The following is a 10341-nucleotide window of genomic DNA, read 5'->3' on the forward strand; positions in this document are numbered from 1 at the left end:
GGACATGAGGCTGCACTTTACTGCAAAGCTTCTATTGATCTGTTGGAATCTGTTTAAGCGCCGCACCTCTGCCTGCCGCATTGATTTATCGCTGTTGTATTATACTTTTGTGTTAAGTGGATTGGCATAGACCTGTCTTGTAAAAAGGAGCCCTATGCATATATATTTGCTCCTTAGCCATGCCAAGCAGCCTGTTTGACTACAGCAGTGGATAGGTTGCTAGGTTCAGAGTTTCTAGGAAAAGGAAAAGATTGGTAAAAACCTATGATCAGGGGATGATTCAGTACCACTTCCCACAAAGGACACATAGTTTACTGGTATTCTGAGTCATCAATTGTCTTTTGCTGTCAAACAGATTGAGCATAACTATGCATTCCTACAAGTGTGTCTAATTTCTCATATTCCCCAGGAGGACAGGCAAGACACGGGTTCAGAGGGTGTTTCCACAGTCGAGGAGCAGAACGACTCAGACTCGGGCCCTCCGAGGAAGAAGATGAAGAAGACCGATAGCGGCATGTACGCCTGCGACCTGTGCGACAAGATCTTCCAAAAGAGCAGCTCGCTCCTGAGGCACAAATACGAACACACAGGTAAACATTCGTGTTTCCCAGGGCCTTCACACAAACACAGCCAGAAAAACAGAACCGGAACTTGTCTCACCATCGCTCACTCTGTTGGGTCCTGGGAAAGATGAGTCAGAGTGCGAGCAAAAGGGAGATTTTGAGCTACAGCATAAAGAAGGGTGGACACCTCCATTCCAGCAGGTATTACTCAACATGCACAGAAGAGGTCTGAGAATTTCTTTCCGCCAACTCCCCACCTCTGCGCTGCCAGCTTCTCATGTGAAGCAAGAGGCGAGCTCTGGTAGTGATTTGGATTGCTCCATGATGATGATTCTGTGGCCAAGCTCAGGTCAACACTCTCAGAGGCATTTTCGATGTTTTTTTTCTTTATTACTCTGATACCTGGCTCGGGACCACAGTTTTCGGCTCCAAATGATCTCATGCTAGGTGAAACTAGCTGCTCCCTGCCTGGATAAAGTTTTCTTGAAAGTTTTGAAGCACAATCGTTGTGATTTTGTTGTATTGTTTGGAAATGTTCTCCTTGGATACACTGATGATAGACACTGATTTCAGCTTTCCGGCACTGGCACCTTTCAGACAGCATGATGGGGGATTTGCTCCCTGAATGTTTATTGTTAATATTTTCTCTTTGCATAAATATGTTTGATGTGTTGACATCTATTTGCTTTGTTATTCTCTGCAGGGAAGCGACCTCACGAGTGCGGCATCTGCAGCAAGGCCTTCAAACACAAACACCACTTGATCGAACATATGCGGCTCCACTCGGGGGAGAAGCCGTACCAGTGCGACAAGTGTGGCAAGCGTTTCTCCCACTCGGGCTCCTACTCCCAGCACATGAACCACCGCTACTCCTACTGCAAGAAGGAGACGCAGAGCCAAGCGGGAGGGCGGGAGAGCCCGGAGGAGGACGGCGAGACCCAGATCGACATGGAGGTCCTGAGCGGGGCACAGAGACAGCTCCTGGCCCCGTCCCAGCTGGACTCAGATGAGCGAGGGAGCAGCACCAGAGAGGATGAGGAGAGCGAGGAGGAGGAGGAGGAGGAAGGCGTGGTGGACATGGATGATATCCAGGTGGTGCAGATAGGGGACGAAGGAGGGGAAGAGGAGGACGAGCCAGAGGAGCGGAATGAGGAGGAAATGAAGAGAGTAGCGGTGGAAGAGGGAGGAGAGGAGGAAAAAAGCGAGACAGGAGAAGAGGAGGCTGACACCGGACAGGAGGATGGGCTCGGGAGCGTTCAGGAAGAAACCAACGTGGAGGAGGAGAAGGCGATGGAAACTGAAGGAAGCTCCCCTGAAGCTGAAACTGAAGGTGGCCTGAGCGAAAGAGAAGGAGGAGAGGTCGCAGAGGAGAGTCGAAGCGAAACAAACAGGAACGAGGTTTGTGAAGATGAGAAGCAGACGCCACGGGAGAAAGGAGACTAAACGAGGAACCAGACTCCTCTACTAGACACAATCAGACTCCTCCTCGCTGTGTGCAGAGGAAGAACGCACGAGATGATGTCTGGTCACTCTGACAGTTCACTACTGTGTAGAAATCCAGGTGTGCCTGAAAAAATACTAGTGACTTTTCCACAGGAGAACGGTTTCTCGCTGTTAGAAAAATCCATTTGTAAAGAAAAAGACGAAGACGAACGTGAATTTTAACAAATGAAGGACATGCATTATACAGACTTTGGAAGCTAGAGCCGACACGTTTTAGATAATGTTTTATTACTAAAACACCTTGGGTCATTTCTTTTTATCAGTGTTACTAATTTTATCACTCATATTTTAACCTTTAAAACCTGTACAGTTCGGGAGATATTTCTATATCTTTTTATTGCCAAGAACAAAAAAAAGTCAGTATTTTGTTAGGTTGGAAGGAAAATAAGAAAAAATCCTGTGCACTACAAGTGGCTTGGTTTACCTTTTGATGGAGCAGTTGAGTTGTGTTGTCTACCCTTCAGTATTACCGCATTAGATATACAATGCCATCATGCTAGCAGATGCTAGCGTTACAATTCTTTCTTTTTTTATAGTTTTGATTGGATCATGAGCCTTATGAAGAAAATATCATCAGCATTTAGTTCCTTCGAGACTTTGTTTTCTTCTTCTTTTTTTAAAATCAGCATTTAACAAAAATTGTTTGACATGTTGGGCAAATATTTGCTTTCTTGATACCAATTTGGTGTAAAGCTCAAAACCACTTAGCCAAATTGGTAGCCTGGCAGCGTCTGAACAATTACTAGCACATTATAGATCATTAATTTAATCCCCTAAAACTGCACACAGTCATGTTTACCCCTATGCAAATGCTTCACTGTGGCCTAAATGCAGTTCAATTGGCATTTCCCACTCCTGGTTCTGCTGTCTTAAGATCAGTAGGGTTTTTTCTTTAGTTATATAACCTTTCGTAGCTTCTATAAGATTAACATAAGACATGGTCACATTTTATTGTGCAATCGTAAACTATGTTAGAAAACGCTATTACATGTCCCAGAGTAGACGTTTGCTAACGAGTGGCTAAATGAGGCTACAGAAGTTTCTGGGAAATACTCAGCAGCTTAGTATTGGTGATGCCAAAGTCATGGCAAAGCCTAACTTTAGAACAATTTGTGGAGATGATTTTGCTTAACAAGTCATGTTACGTATCATTCAAGTTTCCACAGAGATTTTCCACGATAATCCAAAAGCCAGTGGAAAAATCTTACTGGCTTTTTATTGAAGGAATGCTAACTTCCAGGTTCACCTATAGAAAAGGCTATTGTTCCATATAAAGATACAAAGTATATGTAGTATGTTGGAGTTATATTGAAAAGGGAAATTGTTTATGTTAAACTTTTCATGAAAGTTTTTCACTAAATATCTATGAGATAGCCTGTTCATCTGTAATGCTGCTCTGCTACATGTGCTGCAACAGCTAACAGCTATGTAATGACACCAAATATAAAAGGCCTCAATTTCTGCAATTCTTAAAAACAAATCAAAAGTATCCCAATATCTTCTACATTTAAGCTGATAAAGCAGCACTCAAATATCCGTCGCCCTCTCCTTTAGACGGAGCCAGGCTACCTATTTCCCTTTGTTTCCATTAGCTTAGCTTATTGCTAAGCTAAGCTAATTTGTAGTTACTAGCAAGACAGTATAAAGCTCAAAATGTCAAACAAATTATTTAAAGTTCAGAGCGAGCAGAAAGCGGATGTAGAAAACTGTCTCATCCTTCCTATAACCCCGCCCCACCCCCCACCCTCAGAGCCTTATGCAAAAAAATAACATTAAAATGATCAAACTAAACAAGAGAAGCATGCATATCAAAAGTGCCACTGAATATTGCTGTTGGAGCTATGATCAGGTATTGCCGGGTCCAAGATCAACCGATAAGCCGGGATACTGTTAACTTTGGCTGGTCGCCGCACCAGAGAGAGTAGAGTTTAGCGTAAAATGTGTTCCTGTGTTATAGATTTTAAAGAATTTGCTTTCACCTAATCTGAGAAATGAACGGAAAAAAAATTGCAATGCACATTTTGTTTTTCAAATGGGTGATGATGAAATACACTTTCTTATTTTTGACTGTGTCCTGCCTTTCTGAAGCTTATTCAGTGCACTTGTTTAAACACACCATGAAATGCTCAGATGTCTCTTCAGGTAACAAAATGTAGGCAAATATGAATCCTAGGAGTTTAATCCAACATCGTTTTACCTGTCAGTATTATTTTTTATTTGATTGTTTTTATTTGTTTTCATTTTTTTTTGCTCTTACGTTGTTTTATGTTCCGTGTCCGTGTGCGTACTGTATGTTTTCAGCAATGGCAGTATTATCCCCACCCCCAGCGAGTTGGGTATGTCTCTTTAGTCATAGAGAACTTTTATATTTATGTGTCTTATTTTTTATATTTCTTTATGGTTATTTATTACACTATGTAGTGTACAATACTGTAGTTTGTATTAATACGATAATATATTTTAGTATGGGACAAAAAAAGAATCAATGGCAAATAACTACAAGCCTGGAAAAATCAGACTCTGGCATACTGAAGTATGTTTTTGGAACAAATGAAGTGATGTTTTTCTTAGGGAAAAAAAGAAACTCGCACCCTGCAAGCCTGAAAATTGGAACCTGTGACCTCTGCATCCATTCTCATGTTAGTTTAGTTTTCTTTCCCCTTTCTAATATGAAGCTACTGAACTTTTGAAAACTAATTGTATGTCTAATAGCATGAGTGTGTTCTGTTGTATTGAAGGATGATCCTTAATCCCACAAATTGTCCTTTTTGCCAAGCCAAAATAATATTTGACGTACGTTCTTATTTGTTTTTATTTGTGCCAATTTGTTACTTTATATGTCAGTGTCATGACCGCACCCAGTTTTATATGCCCCCCCTCTTTAACACCCTCATCTTTTTTTATAGTGATTGTTTTTGTTTTGTCTTTTTTGTTCATTTTTTATGACTCCCCATCTCACAATAAAATACATCAATTACAAGCTGTTCGGTTTGTCATGAGATTTTTCATTAAGAGTTTGGAAATTACAAAACGCTCTTTCATGCACTTCTGCTTTCATGTCTTTCTAAGCTTTTGCTTTCATAATCAGAATTTTGAAAAGAATTTTGAAATGTTCATTTTAGAAAACACCGAATTAAATCTGGCTGTGGTGTAAAACATGGAGAAATGCAGTTCATGGTCACATTTCATATTTGGGATTGATGTTGGTGAGCCCCACAACCAGTGTAGTAGTCGTTACTTTAAAAAAGTAGTTTAGACACATGACTTGTTAGTTTTCTTAGAGGCAACACAGTACACTACTTAATTACTTGCCAGAGCAAGTAAGATGTTACACTACTCATTACATTACTTACTACATTACTCATAGGATAGGATCTTCCCTTTAGTATTTCCATATAAACACAAACGGGGTTAAGGCAAAGCAAAGATGAAATATAGCACAAAGGAATTTCAAAGCGATCGCCATGGTGATTTTGCTTTTAAAAAACACACAGTTGGAAATGGAGCCTGTCTTTTTTACCTGTTGAGGATCAGGGTCCGGCTGCTGGGCTGGGGTCAACATGCAGTCGGGCTTTAACATCATTCTCGGCTCTTGGCTACACTGCAAAAACTCAAAATCCTACCAAGTATATTTGTCTAATTTCTAGTCAAAATATCTCATCAAACTTGTTTTTAGACTTTTCCCCACTTAATACGAGATATTTTTGCTTGAAATAAGTGGAATGAAATCTGCCATTGGAACTGTGGGGTAGCATAACATAAGCAGCAAGGAAAGTGATAGGAAGAAAGCATCAGCAGACTGTTCAAGTTTCTTTTAAGTGTCCTTTGTTTTCTGGCATCACCATTCAACAATTTTTCACTCAAAAAGTCAAAATCCCACCTGCTTTACACAGAATTCCACCCACAGCTGAACCCTTATTAATCCCTACCATTGAGAAAACAGGTTAGACCAAATAACACAAAGAAACAGGAATAAAATCATTCTTCCACTTAACAAACTCATTTATCCAACTGACAGTTTGAAAAGTCAGTCTCTTCACACAATCCGACTCATGAGGTTATTTTAAAGTAAATAAATAATTTTACACAAAAGAAAAGCCCCTTCATTTGGTTACACCCAATTAACTCGATCATTGACATCACACCCTATATAACCAGGAAGTACTCGGGCGGCCCCTCTCATACACCTGTTTTATATACTGGACCTGCCCAAAGGAACACAGAATGGTAAGTGTAACCAAACTACATGAACAAATGAAAGATTCAAATCAACTAATGATTAACTGACATTTAGCTTTAAGAACATTTGCACAGGTGTAATGAATGTAACCAATACTACCACAAACAGACCGGGATAGTATGTAGAGCCAAGATTACATCTGCAGTGTCTACATTAAAGCAGTATGATTCATTATAAGATAACACAAGACAAATTAACAACATACAGTGGGGCAAAAAAGTATTTAGTCAGCCACCGATTGTGCAAGTTCCCCCACCTAAAATGATGACAGAGGTCAGTAATTTGCACCAGAGGTACACTTCAACTGTGAGAGACAGAATGTGAAAAAAAAAAATCCATGAATCCACATGGTAGGATTTGTAAAGAATTTATTCGTAAATCAGGGTGGAAAATAAGTATTTGGTCAATAACAAAAATACAACTCAATACTTCTGTTGAACCCATCGTTTCATCTTCAAAGTTCTCACTGATGGAAGGAGGTTTTGGCTCAAAATCTCACGATACATGGCCCCATTCATTCTGTCCTTAACACGGATCAGTCGTCCTGTCCCCTTGGCAGAAAAACAGCCCCATAGCATGATGTTTCCACCCCCATGCTTCACAGTAGGTATGGTGTTCTTGGGATGCAACTCAGTATTCTTCTTCCTCCAAACACGACGAGTTGAGTTTATACCAAAAAGTTCTACTTTGGTTTCATCTGACCACATGACATTCTCCCAATCCTCTGCTGTATCATCCATGTGCTCTCTGGCAAACTTCAGACGGGCCTGGACATGCACTGGCTTCAGCAGCGGAACACGTCTGGCACTGCGGGATTTGATTCCCTGCCGTTGTAGTGTGTTACTGATGGTGACCTTTGTTACTTTGGTCCCAGCTCTCTGCAGGTCATTCACCAGGTCCCCCCGTGTGGTTCTGGGATCTTTGCTCACCGTTCTCATGATCATTTTGACCCCACGGGATGAGATCTTGCGTGGAGCCCCAGATCGAGGGAGATTATCAGTGGTCTTGTATGTCTTCCATTTTCTGATGATTGCTCCCACAGTTGATTTTTCACACCAAGCTGCTTGCCTATTGTAGATTCACTCTTCCCAGTCTGGTGCAGGTCTACAATACTTTTCCTGGTGTCCTTCGAAAGCTCTTTGGTCTTGGCCATGGCGGAGTTTGGAGTCTGACTGTTTGAGGCTGTGGACAGGTGTCTTTTATACAGATGATGAGTTCAAACAGGTGCCATTCATACAGGTAACGAGTGGGGGACAGAAAAGCTTCTTACAGAAGACGTTACAGGTCTGTGAGAGCCAGAGATTTTCCTTGTTTGAGGTGACCAAATACTTATTTTCCACCCTAATTTACGAATAAATTCTTTACAAATCCTACCATGTGAATTCATGGATTTTTTTTTCACATTCTGTCTCTCACAGTTGAAGTGTACCTCTGGTGCAAATTACTGACCTCTGTCATCATTTTAAGTGGGGGAACTTGCACAATCGGTGGCTGACTAAATACTTTTTTGCCCCACTGTATGTAAGTGACAAATGGTAAATGAATGAAATCCCAGCCACTTTGTCACAGGAACAAGTGAAAATTCTCCAGAATTCTGTCTAAACACAGCTTTCTATATCTCACTGAAATGTTACTCTGTAGCTGATTGTCACATTTTAAGAGTGATGAGATATTTTGACTAGAAATTAGACAAATATACTTGGTAAGATTTTGAGTTTTTGGGTTGGCGTGCAGTAAATGATTGAGAGTGCTTTATACAACTTGCCTCATTCACTCATATATACACACATAAGTGCTTTCTATTCACACAAGATGGATTCACTGGAGAGCAACTTGGGGGTTTGCATCTTGCCCAAGGGTGTTTGGCATTAAGGCCGGAGCAGCCAGGGATTGAACCACCAACCTTCCAATTAGTAGATGTCCAGCCTCCTGAGCTACAGCCCCCTGTCTGTGCAGATGCTTGTGGCTAATGTAATGTGATTACGAATTACTGTAATCACATTACATTTTTCAGTGATGGAGTAATGTATAATGTTACTAAAAAAGTTTCACCCAACACTGCCCATGACCCGGACCATGATAAGCCACAGAAGATGGGTGGATTCATAAAGTTCTGAGGAAAAACCTCAAATGACCAAAAAAGCAGAACAAAATGAAGCAACAGTTTCACATTTTAGGAAACACTTTTTAGCTTCAGCGGAAAACAGGAAGACACTTCATGAAATATTTGATGTGATAGAACTGAAAAACAAAACCTTTTAGTGGAGACTCGACTGCATTTCAGTCAGCGTCAGTAGCATTCACGGATCATCGAGTTACAGACAAATGGGCACAGCTGTTTGGTGGAACCAACTTGTTTTGCTGATGAGGCTTTTTATTCTTTTCGTCACACAGGAACATGTACATACATGTAGATGGAATAGTTTGAAATGGAGAGCAAGATGAAAGTAAACATCACAATACAATTTCATTAAAAGCTCTAAAGTATATTGAAAATGAGGCAGCCAGAGCTTTTTCATGTAATGTTAATACTATATTGTAAGTTTTCACACACACACCTGTTGTCCTCTTCTTCCTCTCTCCTTGATAATCTCCTCCTCTTTTTAATCCTCTCAGTGCCTCATGCCAGCACCACAGTCCTGCTTCCAAATGAAAGTTGAAACAATAAAGTAGAGCTCAGGGAGATTTTCTCAGGAAAACACTTTTAGGATTTGCCCACAGAAGAGAAAACCTTTTTGTCCTCTTGTTGACAATAATAATGTTAAAACAGAAGTATTGACTGCAATTTATCCTGAATTGGTTGAACAAATATGACAATTTTCAGAACGACAGGGCATCCATCCATTTCATTCATTTTTTTTTCTACTAGCTGACTACTAACCTCATCAGTGTAGAGAATCAGGAATCATGGAATACTGTATTCTACAAGTGATATCATTTTATTATTATACATGTGTGCATCTTATATAAAAAATACAATTCTCTTGGATACAATTAAAAAACCAACCATCTCTTAGACTGTATTTGACTCTCTGGGTACGTGGTCCATTATATAAGCCTGGGTCAACAGACGCTAGTAGATAAGCTAATTGTGTTCCATGGGTATCTTAAATAGTTTTTTTCACTTTTCCTATTTTTCTTCCACTATCAGAATCTTAGTGGAATTACCCAGATACTATGTTTAGTTTCTTTTTTCCTTTCCCATAGAGGCACCGGAATATAATAGACTTAGCTTGCCCCCCTGCAGGCCATTAAAAAGAATACAGGTTTAAGGTCCTTCCATTCATTTTTCAGACTTTGAAGCTTAAACCATCTTTTAACTACAGTTTATGCATGGGAGTTGTCTCCTATGCCCCTTGAAGGCAGTAAATAGTCCTATTTTCCAGACTTTACTCAGCGCCTCGGGTCACAGGCTTATCAACAAAAGAAATACTAAGTCACAAGCAATGTTCCCTCTAAGCCCCGCGCGTGCGTAATTGGGTCTCTGCACACAAAAAAGATCTAACCTGAATTGAAATTAAAATTAATACTTTAAGAATTCTGTTTTGCAATGTTAGTAAGTGACTGGCTGCTCCCATATGGGATTAGAACGATGCCACCTTATCCCATAGCCCAATGCGCAGCTAATCAACATCGTTGACAGGCTATGACAGCGTCCTTATGTGCCGACACCGGTGTTTTAGCTGGCAAAGCGGCATGGCTGATGTGGAGTGAAGCCACGTTAATGACAACGTGTACAACCATTGGAGATGTGAGCAGGACAGACAAACAATTGACGGAAAAAGTGTGGACTTTATACCAGTTTTTAAATTGTGTTGATCGGCCACGTAAAACCAGAGTAATGATAAAAATATATGCAAAACCAAAAAAACCCACACCTTTTCCTATTGGTCGAAAAATGTAACATGTCGACCAATCAAAAATTATATGGCAACATGGCATTTAGTTGTTTATGAAGGGGGGAAGTTTTAGGAGTAACGGTGGTGTTTCGAGATGTGAGAGATTTGAGACGTTTAGCGCAAATCTTGTGTAGTT

General features: G+C 40.5%; 1 protein-coding gene across 2 annotated transcripts in view; it reads left to right on the forward strand.

Moving 5' to 3' along the window:
• Window positions 1–5050, forward strand: part of zeb1b (zinc finger E-box binding homeobox 1b) — a 49154-nt gene extending 44104 nt beyond the window's left edge. Inside the window, exons 7-8 of one of the 2 annotated variants that reach the window (XM_005918481.2) lie at window positions 413–590; window positions 1267–5050. In XM_005918481.2, coding sequence (XP_005918543.1) covers window positions 413–590; window positions 1267–2006 — 918 coding nt within the window. In that variant the 3' untranslated portion in view covers window positions 2007–5050. Of the gene's footprint in view, window positions 1–409; window positions 591–1266 lie in introns of both variants that reach the window. The other variant, XM_005918480.2, reaches the window with a different exon arrangement.
• Window positions 5051–10341: the final 5291 nt, after the last annotated feature.

Source organism: Haplochromis burtoni, unplaced genomic scaffold (assembly GCF_018398535.1).
Source record: "Haplochromis burtoni strain Fernald_Lab_line unplaced genomic scaffold, NCSU_Asbu1 Contig_30, whole genome shotgun sequence".
Lineage (NCBI taxonomy): Eukaryota > Metazoa > Chordata > Actinopteri > Cichliformes > Cichlidae > Haplochromis > Haplochromis burtoni.